This window comes from Bos taurus, chromosome 11 (assembly GCF_002263795.3).
Source record: "Bos taurus isolate L1 Dominette 01449 registration number 42190680 breed Hereford chromosome 11, ARS-UCD2.0, whole genome shotgun sequence".
Classification (NCBI taxonomy): Eukaryota; Metazoa; Chordata; class Mammalia; order Artiodactyla; family Bovidae; genus Bos; species Bos taurus.
In genome coordinates, this window is record NC_037338.1 from 48154136 (window position 1) to 48171585 (window position 17450).

Here is a 17450-nt window from a genome sequence, read left to right on the forward strand (position 1 = left end):
GTCCTGTCTTCTTTCCACTGGGCACCTCTTTCCATTTTCAATTATCTTCTTTTTAACAGAGTTGCTCTTTTTCCACTGGATTCAATGCATGGACACAGTGAGTTAAAACTGTATCCCATTCCTCAACTTACCTCTTTGGCCCATTCAGAATTAAAAAGAGCCAGCACTCAGACGATAAAGAATCCACCTGCAACGCAGGGACCCGGGTTCCATCTCTGGGTTGGGAAGATCCCCTGGAGAGGGGAATGGCTACCTACTCTAGGATTCCTGCCTGAGAACTCCCATGGACAGAGCAGTCTGGCAGGCTGCAGTCCATGAGGGTGGAAAGAGTCGGAGGTGACTGAGCAACTAAGCATGCACACACCACTCAACAAAACCAAAAACGAAGAAAACAAAACCAAAAACGCTCAAACTGAGGGGAGACAAACCCAACTTGTTGAAACCTTGATCCCTTTTCTCCAGTGGTACAGGCGACACCTATGAGAGCCTTTATTCTGTGGGTCTATGTGGCTATTAAAAGTACCCGAGTCAGCAAGACTGCCACCTGCAGGAAGACGAAACTAATAACAAAACAGACACCAGAAACAGCTTAATCACGGTCACTCTCTTTTCTAGTAGTAGTCAAGGCTCCGTGACCAGACATCCTTGCTGGCTTTTCTAAAACTTTTCTAAAACCTCCATTTTCTAAAACTTTTCTCTGCTTATAAACAGTGTTTTAGTCACTGATACCACAATTTCTCTAACTCCAGCAAGTAATTTCTTCACTTCAAAACCACTGTTCACACACACCGCCAAGAAACCACAATGGCAAGCTCACCTCATACCCCCTGTGGCTTTTACTTCCAGCCTCACCTAATTGCTAAGCTTAGAGATGGAGTCCTCTCATATTTCAGAGCTTGCCTGTACTGTTCATGGCCTGTTCAATCTAAAACCTTGCAGTGGTCTAGACTAATGAAATACTCTTTCTTCTGTGAAAAAATTCTAGAACATCCCTCTGTATTATAATCATTCAATTAGTTTTTGTTTCCTTATGGCATTCCCCTGAAGCTTAGCAAATAGAACTTCAAATTCCTCTAAATAAGTGCTATGAGGCCCCTGGGCCTGCTTTGGGTGTTCGAGGAAAAAGAAAATGAGTTTCCAAGTATGCAAGGTTGAAAGTCAAATTCTAGACCGTGGCAAATCCACCAAGGCAATATTTAGGAAGGCAACCATCTGGCTTCCTCTCAAGATAGCACTTTCAAAATGTCAGCAACTGGTACATGTCTACAAGGACAGTTTCTATTTTTCTAATTTTCTCCATCTCGTCATATTAAGTTACTGTTATTCTCCCATCGACTCTAGTTATTTTTGACTTTGCTTCTATCTGCCACATGAAGGAGGAGGTCATGTTTGTTCCAAGTTCTTCTTCAAATTATTCCATCATTTATTGAATGCCTACAATGAAATAAGCACTCTGCGAGGTGCCAAGAGGAACTCAAAAAATAGGGTAATCTGAGTGAGGAGAAAAATCTGCAGACAAACTCAGAAATACAGGGGCAGGAACAAAAGAGTGTGCAGGATCCTGACTGTATGTATAATTAGTTGTTCTTCTGTCGCTTCTCTCTGCCATATCATCCTTCTTTACCACCTTCTTTCCACTGTCTTTTACTGGTTGCAATTAATAGCTGACAACACTCACCAGACTTCCTTCTCATCTAGTCCTCCCATCTAGTCAACTCCAGCCATATTAACCTTTCTTGCTGGCCTCTGTGTCAACTGCCAGGCTGCCTGAAGGAACTGTTGCAGTCTCTCACCTTCTTCTTCCTCTCCTGGGTGCTTCCACGATGCTTCCGGGTACAAAGAGAAGATGCCACACGTGAAATATGAAAGATTCTCTCCAGTGTTTCTGAACCAGAATCTTGGAAATTCATGTCCCACATTTTTAAATTTTTGATTCAAGCTGAGTACGTGGGTGCTTGCCCACGTGGGAGCTATGTGCTTAGTGGCTCAGTTGTGTCTGACTCTTTGCAGTCCTATGGACTATAACCCACCAGGCTCCTCTGTCCATGGGATTTTCCAGGCAAGAATACCGGAGTGGGTTGCCATTTCCTCCTCCAGGGATCTTCTTGGCCCATGGATCGAACCTGTGTCTCATGCGTCTCATGCGTCTCCTGCACTGGCAGGCTGATTCTTTACCACTGAGCCACCTGGGCAGTCCCAACCTTGCCCATAAAAGATGTTGAGTAAATACCTGCTTTGCATCTACCAATAACTGGCAAGAACTGGAAAAGTTTGAGTTTCTGTAACGGATATTTGTATTAAACTAACACTTTCCAAACTTATCGGTCTCCAACATTTGGAGGCAGATTCTTTACCATCTGAGCCACCAAGGAAACCCCTATAATTCCACAGATCTCCAATTTTGTGAGTTTTATTTAGTAGGTGTTATTGGGGGTGAAAGGAGAGAAGGATTCGTTGTTAATTATGCACGGGAAACACGGATTTCACAGAGTTAAAAGAGTTTCTTTATCGTAGAACTGCAGATGGCCCACCTAGTATGCGAAAGTAAATCTTTTAGAGGAGAGTACTGGAGACTACCACATGAAGCTTTCCTCAGTTAACCTTCGGACTCCATATCCTTTTTTTCCCATGGAGCACCTTCCAGGCTTAATTCCTCCTCGGTAAACTGAGTACTTACTTCATAGGGTTATTATGAGGACTGATAAGTTAATACATACAAACCGCTTAGAACAACGTGAGGCATATATTAATAGTAAGCACTCCAAGAGAGGTAACTGTAATTATCACTACATCCCACATGCAGATATTTAACGTGGCACTATTCCCAGAAAAATGTAACAAGAACGTTTTTATTGTATAGTTGGCCCTCAGCACCAAGGTTGCAGAACCTCAAATACAAAGGGCCAAAAGTAACAAGCCATTTTACATAAAGGACTTGAGCATCTGTGAGTTTTGGTATCCACAGAGGTTTCTGGAACCAATGTCCCATGGATACTAAGAGACAACTGCAGAGAAATTTCCACTGTTACTGCCAGGCAGATGGAATGAGTCCTTCCTTTGCCTGAGAGGCACTGCTTAAGGCTACAAATAACAAAAGACATTTACAGAAATAACTGATATATATAATATCGTTATCAGTAAGAAACTTGAGATCTTACAGGAAAAATACACAGTTAAAAGAGTCTTATGAATTTTCTTCAGTCTAAAAGGAAAAAACCTTGAGTAGTTTGAGGGCTAAGGCAGTCCAAATACTTAGTATAGTCTCTGATACATAGTAATAAGCACTCAATAAAAGTCTGATGAAAAATCTGAGAAATTAATAGATAAATGAATATTACCTCAATTAACAACTTACATATCATTTCTAAATCACTACAGAACAACTGACAAACCCATCACACTTTTATATTTAGGCTCCCTCACTCTCCTTTAGAGTTTAATCATTTAGGTGGAATATGAAAGTAGAGACAAGAGTGACTGCCATATTTAAGAGGGTGTTTGAGGCATTTGATTAAATTTCATCTTATAAGGGTGTGTCACAATGAAACCTGCTAAAAAATCCATTATAAAAATAAACTAAAAAGTGATATGCATAGTACACAGTGGTGCTGGGTGACATTTATATCTTTAAAGAATGAAAATAAATGAGCTACCTGATATTTATAAATTATACAGAAATTTGTAATTTATAAATTTACATAGGGCTCTATCTCTGTCAGGGCTTCCCTGATAGCTCAGGGAAAGTTGATAAAGAATCCATCTGCAACGCAGGAGACCTCAGTTTGATTCCTAGGTCGGGAAGATCTGCTGGAGAAGGGATCCACTACCCACTCCAGTATTCTTGGGCTTTCCTTGTGGCTCAGCTGGTAAAGAATCTGCCTGCAATGAGGGAGACCTGGGTTCGATCCCTGGGTTGGGAAGATCCCCTGGAGAAGGGAAAGGCTACCCACTCCAGTATTTTGGCCTGGAGAATTTCATGAACAGTATAGTCCATGGGTTCGCAAAGAGTTGGACACGACTGAGTGACTTTTACTATCTCTGCCTGTTCATCTAGGCTGGTTTTAGAACTTTCAGAATTTCCTAAGAACTGAGAAATGATGAGAAACAGAAAAAACTAAGCTATGAAGATTTAAATGGGTTAATAGAAGGGAAAAAGGTGTAATTTATAAAACTCATCAAGGATCTTCCCAACTATATTTCCGCCCGGAAACAATGAGCTCGGAGAAGGCAATGGCAACCCACTCCAGTACTCTTGCCTGGAAAATCCCATGGAGGGAGGAGCCTGGTAGGCTGCAGTCCATGGGGTCGCTACAAGTAGGGCACAACTGAGCGACTTCACTTTCACTTTTCACTTTCATGCACTGGAGGAGGAAATGGCAACCCACTCCAGTGTTCTTGCCTGGAGGATCCCAGGGACGGGGGTAACCCTAGTGGGCTGCCATCTATGGGGTCACACAGAGTCGGACACGACTGAAGTGACTTAGCAGCAACAATGCACTCATGTATTTCCGGTTTTAAAATCCTACGATTCTAAGGCTGTGCCCTCACAACAATATCACTGCTTCTATTACCCAGATTCTTTCTGTTACTTTGTAGCTTTCCTTTCTTCCTTTTTAAAACAAATAACGTGATTATTATCACATTAAAAAATTCTAGGACAGGGGTCAGCAAACCATGGCCACGGGCCAAACAGGACTTGCTGTCTATTTCATATGCCACATGGCCAAAGTGGGTTTTGTTGTTTGGTTTTTTTTTTTACCTTTTTAAAAGGTTATAAAATGAAATAAAGAAAAACATCCAACAGAGACCATACATGGCTTGCAAAGCCTAAAATACTTATCTGGCTCTTTATGAAAAACTTTCCTTGACCCTGTTCTAGTATAATACTTAACACAGCTAACCCAGTAATTTCATAGAATTCACATCAATGACAAGTTCACAATGAACTATTTTATGATGGTAATTAGAGTAAAACTCCGCAACATTTGTTCTCTTCATGTATACCAAACCCCACACATTCTGCAAGTTCAAATATCAAATTCAGATGCCCTGAACAACAGTACTTCAGTTATAAAGCTAGTCTGGCTACAAGAAACCCTCTTCTCTCATGGGAATTCAGACCAACTGATAAGTGAAATGAGTGTTAACCATTTTCTCAAATTGCATATCCCCCAAATGCACTCGACTAAAAGAAATAAAATAATTCTCCCTTGATTACTCTGAAGTCTACCCCACATGAGATTGAGAGAGAGAGATCTCAAAATCTTCAACGTGTTTTCTAATTCCGTTTTCTTACAGAGTTCTCACAAAGTATTCAAAGGAAAACAAACTCAGTAACTCACTCCAGAGCAGGTCTCAAAACTCGGACTTTCAATGCTTCTAATATTCGATTTAACTCCACAAATGGTTCTTTCTGGCTTGGGTCTACAGAAAGACCAGATTCCTGAAAAAAAATCAAAAGAACTTTTGTTAGCAAAAGTCAGAGTAAAGAGATACGGTAAAAGCATATTCTACATTATAAAATGTGAGGTAAATAATTAAAGATAGTTTCTTTTTAACATATACTTCTCTGGCAGAGACTGAGGACTAAGCCTCAGTATCCCTCTTCCTCCTCCTATGATAGTAGTAAACCCCATATTTTAGCTGGGCACGTAAGCATATGGAATAAAGCTGGGCTTTGCAAAATGTAAGTTCTGGCCAATGAAACACAAACATATGTCTTTGTCCCTTCCTGGAATACAAAAAGGTCAAGCTGGGGTTCTGGCTTCCCTGGACCATGAGGACAGGGGTCACCTTAGAAACAGCAGAGCTAAACGGAGCTGAGATCCCTAAGAGTTTCATGGTATGTGGCTACCACATAAGTCATGGATGGCTTACTATTTCCTATTCTTGTGTAAGAGAAATAAACTTCATTTTTGTTTAAGCCATTGGTATTTTGGGTCTCTGATACTTGTAAACAAACAATCTTAAATGACACAATTTATTTTAGGAAATTTATATGGACACAGAATCCTGTAATGTATAGAGAAAGACTTGAGTTACTACTTATCTAAATTGTTTAAAATAGCAAAGTCTTAGATTAGAGGTCTGGTTTACAGACTACCTTTAGATTATTTAAACCTTATGGTCCTTCACTCTTCTAAATGAAAAATACAACAGCACAAAATGTAAGCCACAGAAGAGAGTTTGAAGACACATGAAATGGAACTGAATCCAAGATCCTCCACTAAGAACCTGTACGGTGGCGGGAGCCAGCATGAGGAACTCCGCCCATGGCAAAGGTCATGAGGAAGGAGGCTCGACATACGCAAAGGCGGGATCGAGCCTCAGGAGTCCCCCTGGAAATTCTCGAGCATCTACCCCCAAAACCAGAGTCTGCCTACTTTACTGCTTTGTGCTGTCACCTACACCTCTGACTTTATGGGGGGCTGTCCCCCACCACCATCTCTCTCTCTCTGAAAAAAGAGTTAACTTATAGCTCCAGTTAATAAAGTTCCTGGGCGTGACAAGAGTGTTTTAGTTCACAAACCCCTCAGATGGCTCTCTAACTTGCCTGACAGGTTTACCTGGACTCCTACAGCTATGCATACAATTGTTTACAGTCTCCCAACTGGAAGAGGCAGGGGAAGCTTAAGATATTCAAATAGTATAGAGCCTCTCGGAGAGTTAGAAATTGTCAGAATAGAACTAGTAGAAGATTTCATTGTTGAGCCAACGCTTGCTGCCAAGTTTCCACATCCCCTGTATTGTATCCTTGGAAGTGTATTAATTAATATAGTTGGTATGTAGAAAAAATAAGTAGTGGCCTTGGTGTTAACAAGTTTAGACCCTTAAGGTAATAAATTCTTTCCTTTGTTGTAAACCCACTGCACCTTTGCCCTACAGGAATGCAACTTTGTCTAACACCTTCGGAGGATGGTGCCAAACTTTAAAATAATTACTCCTAGAGAAAGTAAGTCTTATGGCTGACAAACCTTTATCAGAGTCATAAAACGTTAATAGGCCTTCTGGCCAGAAGATGATGTAAATCACCTAAACCATTTGTATACGATAAATTTGCAGAAAAGAAAGCCTGGTCTCAATAAGGATCAAAAACTGCTGACTTTGCATGATTTCACACCCCCTATTATCCTCTATGTGCAACTTAGGGTATAAAAGCCCCTGTTGAAAATAAAGCTACGGGCCTTGCTCACCAAAGCCTGGTCTCCCCATGTTGTTCTTTCTCTCACCTTCTGGCTGAATTCCCATCTGGAGCGTGGAGGCTCGTCAAGCCTACTAATTTTGCCTGGGCTTCTAAAATCTGACCGGGGAGGCCTTAGTGTCTTCTCTCCTTGGGGAGAACGGGAGGACGCCTGCAGCCTACGTAGGTAATGCAAATTCCTTGTCTTGGAGTTTTATTGGTTTTCCACATAAACCAAGTTATTCGGCCTCTTTTCTCTACTGAATTTTCTCACTGAGCTATCCCTATTTAACCACTCTTTATATCTCTAATTAATACCTAGTTAAGCTATCGCTATTCTAATCGCCGATGCCATCATCCTGAGGGAATGGCAGTACGGTCTTGGGCAGGTTATTTCTCTAGACCTCAGATTCCTCATCTGTAGAATGGGGGAAATAATTTCTTCTTCACAGGGTTACAGTAAGGAATAAACTCAGGGCTTGGCTGGCAGTAAATACTTAATACATATTGCTGGTATTATGACTATGTGGTATTGGTAAACTGTTCTAAGTTCATGTCTATTTTAGCTTGAAATTCGTTTGATAAAGTTCTTTAAGCTGGGCCAGATTAGAAGAGCAAATATAATCCTCTTTGTCCTCTTCTCTGCTATACTAACCTTCCCGTCAAAGAGATGTTTTATGGCACTAGTGGTAAAAAACCCACTGACCAATGCAGGAGACGTAAGAGAAAAGGATTCAATCCCCTGGGTCGGGAAGATCCTCTGGAGGAAGAAATGGTAACCCACTCCAGTATTCTTGGAGAATCCCCATGGACAGAGGAGCCTGGTGGGCTACAGTCCACAGGGTCAGAAAGAGTCAGACATGACTAAAATGACTGAGCATACACAGTACTATATGTAAGAGGTAACAAGTTAAGAACCTACTGTATACCATAAGGAACTCTATTTGGTGCTCTGTAATGACCTATACGGAAATGGAGTCCAGAAAAGAGTGGATATATATATATATATATATATGGCTGATTTACTTTGCTGTACAGCTGAAGCTAACACAACACTGTAAATCAACTGTAAAATAATAATAATAAAAAACTGTTTTAAAAATTAAGTAAAATGCACTGGCTCCCTCCCAAAAAACAGAGGAGATGTTTGGAAAAGTAGCACCACTTCTGACCCTTGACCAACATTCTGGGGCAAGAATAAGGAAATAATTTGAATAGCAAGTTCTAGGACTATAATTTTTAACCAAGTTTAAAAAAAAAAAAAAGGAGAGAGACTTTCTAGTAAACTGAGGTCAGCACTGGTGATTAAAATGTAACAATCTACTTACACCTAGAAGACTTAAAAACCCCAAGGATCTCCCTTGTTTTCATTTCATCCTCACCTGGCAGAGCTCCTCAGCAACATCTAGCATTCCTTGTCTGAAGAAGTGCTCCACCATCACCTCATTGAGAAGCCTCTGGCTGTCTGCCTGCCAGCAGCCGTCTATCCCCACACTGCTGATGTCGGAATCGAAATTCTGAAAGGCAAGATACCAAGTCATGAATTGACCAGGAGGCATCACTTGATACGTTTTCACCCCACCTACCTTGACAGAAACCACCACCTTTGTTTAACTCTGTGACACCTCCAATAAGTCCCCAATTCCAATTTGTCTGCAGCCTATGACAGGAAGCAGTCTTTTCCACTGTTCTTTTCTGAAACCCCCACTCTCATTCATTATTGCTGCAAGGGTAAATGTTTTCATTTTTGAGGGTATTTTGGAAAAATAAACTTTATAATGATTCTGTAAATAAATTGATTTCTAGGCATTATATGACAGCAATATTTTCACAGGTGTGCAGTGATAATTGCAAAAGCATGTTCAATGCAGCGTTGTCTAATAGGAAAAAAAGGAAGAGCCATTATATCGAACATAGGATTATTCAATAATCCTTGGCCTATCCCAAGAATTGCAGTGCCAAGGTGGGGGTTGGGGAAAAAGAGCCTGGACAGATGGCTCAGAGAGCAGGCTCTGGAGCCAATCCACCAGGGTCTGGACCCTGGTTCCATCTAACTAGCTGTGTGGTGGTGGTGGTGGTTTAGTCACTAAGTCGTGTCCGACTCTTTGCGACCCCATGGACTATAGCCTGCCAGGCTCCTCTGTCCATGGGATTCTCCAGGCAAGAATACTGGCTGGAGTAGGTTGCCATTCTTGGCCAAATCACTCAAGATATTTGAGCCTCAGCTTAAGCAGAGAAAATACTTTTATGGACTTAACTGTATCCTCTCCCAGCGCCTTATAAAGTTAAAAGGAGACCATTTTGAGCCCTAATCCAATACAAATGATGTCTCAGGTGGCACTAGCGGGTAAAGAACCCACCTGCCAATGCAGGAGACTTAGAGACACAGGTTTGATCCCTGGGTAGGGAAGATCCCCTGGAGGAGGAAATGGCAAACTCACTCCAGTATCTTTGCCTGGAGAATCCCGCGGACAGGCGGGCTACAGTTTACAAGAGTTGCAAAGAGTCAAATATGACTGAAGTGACTGAGCATGCACGCACGCAGGACACATACAGGTGCAGAAGGAAGACCACCTGTTATACACCAGATGTCTGTGTCCCTCCCAAATTCCTACATCAAAGCCCTAGAAACCAGTGTGACTGGCTTTGGAGACAGAGTCTGGGAGAAGGTAATAAAGGTTAAATGAAGTCATAAGGGTGGGGCCCTCATCCAGTAGGGCCGGTGTTCTTATGAGACAAGGAACAAACACCAGGGCTCATTTGTTCTCTCTCCACCACGAGGACCCAGGGAGAAGGTGCTCATCTGCCAGCCAGGAAGAAGGCTGCCTGCCCTCAACAGGCAGTGAATTGCCCAGCACCTTGATTTTGGATTTCCCAGTCTCTACAACCAGAAGAAAATAAACTTTTGTTGTTTAAATGGAATTTTGGAATTTTGTCATGGCAGCCCAAGCAGATAAAGACACTGCGTGATGACATGAAGAAAAGATGCCTATCTACACATCAGGGAGAAAGGCCCCAGAAGAAACCAACCCTGCCTGCCACACCTTGATCAGGAACTTATAGTTTCCAAAACAGTGGGGAAAAGAATGTCTGTGTAAGCCACCCAGTCTGTGGTACTTTGTCATAGCAGCTCTTGGAAATTAATATGCTCCCTTATTGGTGCAATGAAATGGTAGTTACTACTCTGTTAATCTTACTATTCACAATTAAAAAGTAAGGTTCATTGCTCTATATCTACTAACATGGAAAAATGTTCTTACCCTTAAATGAAAAAAAAAAAAAAAGCAACTTCTACAGAAATTATGATGCCATTTCTTTTTTTAATGACACCATTTCTGTTTTTAAAAAAGCTTACACAAATGCTCACAGAACAAATGTGAAAAGAATATATAAAGTACTAGCAGAGATTATCACTGGAGATAACCACTCTTACACAAAGAGCAAACATTCCTTTTATAGCAAGCTAAAGGATTTTGTCAAAATCTATTACAAAAAGAGAGGGTGTTGAAGGTTCTGGTTCTGGGTAAGATCAAGCAAGTACACCTCACCCTGACTCTCTGAATGCATTTCCAAAATCAGGACTGAAGGGAGTGGCTACTCGAGGCAACTCTGAAGAGCAGTAACTGGATCGGGGAGGAAGGCAAAGAACTGAAGGTGAGCTTACTACTTTCCTCCCTCCAACATCTATCTCTCAGTCTGGAGGTAGTACAACCAAAACCCACAACAGGACGGGCACCTCCAGGAGAAGCCCTCCAGGGCTGGCATGAGGAACAGGAGTGGGTTTTCCTATCATGTAGAAGGGGGTGGAAATAAATCACATGCTTTTTTCCTTCCATTTTCTTGCACCCCTAGCTCAAGGCAGTCTAAAGTTAAGCTTCTGTTGTGAATAAGAAGCATTTGTAAGCTTTTTTTTTTTCCCCCCAAACAGAAACGGTGTCATTAAAAAAAGAAAGAAATGGTGTCGTAATTTTCACAGCAGTACCTAGATTATGTTTGATTGAATAAGCAGGAAACAAGACTCGGCAGATCTTCAGAACTCTGCACGTGTTAAGTCAGTCATGTCTGACTCTTTGCAATCCCATGGACAGTAGCCCACCAGGCTTTTCTGTCCATGGGGATTCTCCAGGTAAGAATACTGGAGTTGCCATGCCCTCCTCCAGCGGATCTTCCCAATCCAGGGATTGAACACACTTCTCTTATGTCTTCTGCACTTGCAGGCAGATTCTTTACCACTAGCACCACCTGGGAAATCCACCACAGTAGGCAAGTTAAAACTCTGAGGGAAGGGATCTTTTCTCTCCAATCAGAGGAGTGATGGTCCCAAGAAGGAGGGGCCAAAACTCCTCTTGCATCTTTTCTCTCTGTTCCTCTACCTGGTAGCCCCAGATACAGGCAGAATTATGATAAAATACAGGGGATCGGGGTACATCACCTGATGCAAAGAACTGACTCATTGGAAAAGACCCTGATGCTGGGAAAGACTGAAGGCAGAAGAAGGGGACAAGAGAGGATGAGATGGTTGGATGGCATCACTGACTCGACGGACATGAGTTTGAGTTAAGATCCAGGAGTTGGTGATGGACAGGGAAGCCTGGTGTGCTGCAGTCCACGGGGTCGCAAAAAGTCAGACACGACTGAGCAACTGAACTGAAATGATCAGGGTATATAAAGCCCAGTTCTCTGGCTGGATGACTAAATAGGAAGCTCCAGAGAACTCTAAAGTAGCAGGGAGATCAGAGAGAGGAAGAAACTCAGAAAAGTAACACTCTCATCCAGAGTTGTTTATGAACCCCTGGGCTTGCCCTCAAGTGGCAAAGGCATGGGTCTGACCCTCAGCGGCACAGCACAGACTTTGAAAGAGGAACTAGGGGTCAGACCTAGCTTCCAGGTCCTAGAATGGCCACTAACAAGACATATCTGAACAGCTCTGTAATGGCTTTGGAAATAAGCTGACATTGAAACTACAACTCAGAGAAGACTGGTCAGAACTTGTAGTCTGAGCCCAACAAGGTAGTGACCACTAAAACAAAACTTGGAACTAAGGTCTCCCATGCTGCAACTAAGACACAACACAGCCAAATAAATAAATATTAAAAAAAAAAAAAAAAAAAACTCACAGGATGTAATTAACAGCAGAATAGAGGTGAATAGCACAAGTCAGTGGAGATCCATAGAAATGATCTAATCTGAACAACCAAATAAAAATTGAAAAAAAAAAAAAAAAAACAATGAATAGCATCTCAGGGACCTGTAAGACAATAACAAAAGATCTAACATTATGTCAATGGATTGCTAGAGGGAGAAGAGTGTACTGTAGGAAAAAAATTTTTTTAACATTTCCCAATTTTGTCAAAAGACATAAATCTACAGCTTCAAGAAGCTCAGCAAACTCCTAAAAGGATAAGTTCAAAGAAATCCAAACTCAAGACATCACAGAATCCAACTGGTAAAAATTAAAGACCAAGAAAAATTTTGAAAGTAGCTAGGGAAAAGTGATACACTGCTTATAGGGAAACTATAATTCAAATGACTACAGATTTCTCAACTAAAAATCCTAATTTATATACTTTAAAAATAATTGTAATATATAATGGAACCATATGCAACTTTGTTCTGTATTTTCCAAGTCTCCTGTAAATGTGTTATCATAAATTCATATTTTAAAAAAGAAAAAAGGACTACAGATTTCTCAACAGAAACCATGCAGAGACCAGAAAGAAGTGACACATTTTTCAAGTACTAAAAGAAAAGAACTGAATCCCAGAATTTTATATCAAGTGAAAATATCCTTCAGAAATGAAGATGAAATAAAGACATTCTCAGATGAAGGGAAGCTGAATTTGCTGAAAGAAGACCTGCTCTAAAAGAACTGCTAAAGTTCTTCTGACAAAGGGGAAATTACCCCAGTAGAAGGCAACTCGAAACATCAAGAGTAAAGAAACTGGCCAATCTACCTCTGAAAGCTTTCTGTGTCCAATTTTACTTCCACTCCCTTATCTTTCATAGGTGTTAACCTATGTTAACCTGATAAGCCTCTTGAATTGTTTTTTAAGCACATAAATGTAATTAGTTTCTGTTTAGATTAAACTGAAATTATTAATTCAATCCTTAGTTAATCATTGCTTAAGCATGGTACAGTGCACAAAAGAACAGGTGGTAAGTAATCCACAATAGAACTGCAAACCACATACTATTTACAATCACCATAACACAGCACAGCTCTCCTCTTCAAAATTCAGCCCACTTTTCTTTAAAGATCTATCTATTCTTAGATGTCAAGTCAGTAGCCTAAAACTAAATATACAAATTTAACATTTGGAATTACTCAACACAAAAACAAAAAAGCAAAATTACTCTCAGAATCTTAAATTTTTATTCCTTTTCTTTTTATAGACCTCTTTCTTGGCCTGGTACTTAATCTAAAGAATGAGATAATACAAAGTACCTAGATGCTAAGGCAATAGCATCCATGCCCATACTGAAGAGACTGTATTTAGCACTGAAAAAATCAGAATTGCTTGGTGTGGCTCTCTACTTTCCTCATCCAATCTGCTTACCAGATTCTGCCTGTTGAGAGATGACTTTATAGCAGTCTATCAATACCTTTAAGCTAATCATCACACCTTTATGCTGTCTATGACAATCAGAACACTGGAAGTAAAGATGCCGCTACCTTGTTCCTCTGGCCTGAGTGGGATACAGGCCTTACAAGGGTGACTGATGGTGAAAAGGAGCAGGGCCCAAGGGCCTCACTCCCCATGTCCTCAGCCTGCCTTTTGCCTGTGGAAAAACTTTAGCCAAAGAATTAAGTTTAATCAGAGAAGCAAGAAAATGCAGAAACAAAGGAAAACAGTCAAAGGAGACCAAATAATAATAGTTTAGTCATTAAGCATAGTCAGGGACCCTTAGTTTCTTTTCAAAGGCTATACATAATATTCTGAGCCATATCCTGTGAGCTGCCCATGTAGATCCTGAAACCACCAGCAGGTAGAGAAGTTAACTACATGATGACCAGACTGTAACCATGACACAGCTGCACAATTCCAAGAACTGGCCTCAAGGAAAAGGGAACCAACCAATCCTGGAATGGAAGACTAACTGTTCTTAAAACAATGAAGATGACGCCGATTAGACCACTGATGACCAAGATGACTGTCAGAGCTGATTGCACTGTTTCTGCATGGAGCCCCTCCCTCTGTCTATAAAAGCTCTTGCCCCTGATTGGGGGTGCGGAGTCAGCCTTTGGACAAGCATTCTCCACCTCCCACTGCCAGCATCCAAAATAAAGCAAACTTTCCTTCTCACCAACCTCTTTATTGGGACACAGTCAGACCTGGGTTCAGTAACAATATCACAGATTTCTCCCATATTTTATTCCCCCAGATAAAAGGCTAATCAAATGAATAAAGGAATGGTATCAGAGGATAACAGAATTTATTACCAACTCTTGCCTGGAAAATCCCATGGACAGAGGAGCCTGGAAGGCTGCAGTCCACGGGGTCGCTGAGGGTCAGACATGACTGAGCGACTTCACTTTCACTTTTCATTTTCATGCATTGGAGAAGGAAATGGCAACCCACTCCAGTGTTCTTGCCTGGAGAATCCCAGGAACGGGGAGCCTGGTGGGCTGCTGTCTATGGGGTCGCACAGAGTCGGACACAACTGAAGCGACTTAGCAGCAGCAGCAGGAATCTGTCTATAACTCTCTAAATGTCTGCATGCACTCCATAGGCAAGAATCATTGAGACTAAGATTTCTCACTGATCTATCAACCTCATTCAATCCAAACACAACCTTCAGATTTCTACTGATTCATTTACTGATTATTCCCCAATCGCATTAACCCCCAACAAATCAAGTGTCTATTATTCAGCAGGAAAGAAAGAGATAACTTTGGAAGACCCAATGGTCAACTCCAAAGCACAGACCATATGAAAATAGTTTTTTCTAGCAGTATACGTTTACATTTAGTCATAATTCTAATAGCTACCACCAGGCAGGAACTGCTCAAACAAAACAATTCCTCCAAATCTTTCCTTCATGTACTTAAACCAAAAGTAAATTTTGATCATCTAGAAAAATTTAAAACAGTCTAACATTTAAACAGATGTAAACACTTTCTTTTACAAGGATGCTCTTCATGTAATTTTATTTCACTACTATACTGGTGGTAAGAAAAATCGAAAACCCTTACACTCAAGACATCTGTACGACATTTAAGTTCTAGAACTTATTTGCTAGTCTTGGAAAACACAACTAAGCATGACTAAGCAAAGCATTAGATGAAAATTTCTGAGCTCCCTTCTATCCTTTAGATCTTGCAGTTTAAACCACTAAAGTGGATGAGTAAATTTTTTTCATAGCTTATTTCCTGCTCACATGTAGTAAAAATTAAAGCTAAAACTGTAAAAAGAGGTCAAGGAAATGCAATATAGTATGAGAACTCCTTTTGTTATAAGTGCATGTTCTTACTATTGCATCAGAGCAAGGATCAGTTCCAGGCCCTGTTGCTAGGTGACCAAAGTCATCTGCATGGCTGCCCAGGAAATCAGCAGCATCGCAAACCAGCCAAGAAGTAGATAGTGAAGAGAAACACCTGTCTATTAGCACTTCTGTTTTACTCCATTTTTTCTTTTATAAAGGAAAAGAAAAGAAAAAGCATGGAAGGATGTTCTTAAATGTGAAGGCACATTTTCAAAAGATAAAAAGCACATATTCAAGGGTGTGTCTGTCTAGAGAAGATATTACAGCTTAGAGAAATTCAGGACACACAAATCTGTATACCATCTCATGTACTTTTAGTATCATTCACGTTTTTAACGGATTAAAGGTTTTAAAGTGTGGAGGCTAGACAGAGGAGAAGTAAATAACTTAGACGATCCTTACAAGACTATGAAATTTAAACAAACCACCCTACCTGTTTGCTTAAACATGCTTATGAACTGATTAGACTTAAGGACTGGTTTTCACTGCTCATCATCCAAAACCAATCCCTTTCTGAAATACATTTTATGAAATTATAATTATTGAGTAAGCAGTGACAAAAGAAGTACATGATAAAACTCAGTATTTGATTTAACGCCTAAGTGCCAATTCTTTTCTGTTTTAATATTTATTTATCTGGCTACATCAGGTCTTAGTTGCAGCATGAGAACTATTAAGTTGTGGCATGTGGGATCTAGTTCCCTGACCAGGGATGGAACCCGGCCCCCCTGCATTAGGAGCAAGAAGTCTTACCCACTAGACCATCAGGGAAGTCCCTGCCAATTCTTTAATACTGCTAATTTTTAAAAAACTTCTCCATCGACTTTGGTAGAAAAACTGGGATGTGACCCTAACAACGTGCTCTTGTTGCACCTATGAGGAATCAATTTCCCTTCCAAGCACCTAGTTAAACATCTGGTTTACTTAGCAGCAGTAGCAGCAGTGAAAGGGGTACTGCAGAGAACATTTAACTGAGAAGAAGACCTGGACTCTGGCTCCATGCAGCTTGGGAAAAGTTATCTACTACTTAACACACAACAGAAAAAAAAGATACTATGCAAACACTGGACAGCAACAAGTAAAAGAATGAAATTAGAACACTCTCTAACATCATACACAAAAATAAACTCAAAACGCATTAAAGACCTGAATGCAACAAGCCAGATACTATAAAATTTAAGAGGAAAACACAGGCAAAACACTCTTGACATAAATCACAGAAAGATGTTTTTCAATCTACTGCCTAAAGTAATGAAAATGAAAACAAATGGGACCTAATTAAGCTCAAAAGCTTTTGCAGAGCAAAGGAAACCAAAAACAAAGGGACAACCCTCAGAATGGGAGAAAATATGAAATTTTTACTAAATGTCTTACTAGTAGTGTGGTTAGTCTGATGTTTTATTTTATTTTTAGGGAATTTGTTCCTAGCTTCTAATCACTGTGATCTTTTTACAGCTTTGTTAGCCATTTCTTTTCAGTAATTCTGAAAATTCTACCCAATACATGTATCAAATTATCTGCCTATATTTCAGAACTCAGTTCTTTTTCGCCTTGCTCAGAGTAAGTTTTCTAGCCTTTTTCATTTCCCTCCTTGATGAACAGTACCATCTCTCTACTACATAAGGATTTATCCGTTATACAATAATAGTACTTCAGAGCTAGCTGACCTCACCCATTCTAATTATTGTTTAAGGCTAAATGCAAAACATTTTCTCCTGCCATTACTTTTTTCTCCTCTTACACCCCAGGAAGACCTATATAAAAGGCTCACTCAGAACTATTTTAC

General features: G+C 40.5%; 1 protein-coding gene across 3 annotated transcripts in view; it reads right to left on the minus strand.

Annotated features, from left to right (window-relative positions):
- The window catches only part of RMND5A (required for meiotic nuclear division 5 homolog A), a 60517-nt gene that overhangs the window by 18107 nt on the left and 24960 nt on the right, over positions 1 to 17450 (minus strand). For all 3 annotated transcript variants that reach the window (XM_010810057.4, XM_005212778.5, NM_001205832.1), the window contains 2 exons: positions 8563 to 8697; positions 5343 to 5443 (listed from right to left, as the gene is read on the minus strand). In XM_010810057.4, the coding sequence (XP_010808359.1) occupies positions 5343 to 5443; positions 8563 to 8697 (236 nt within the window). The remainder of the gene's footprint in view (positions 1 to 5342; positions 5444 to 8562; positions 8698 to 17450) is intronic.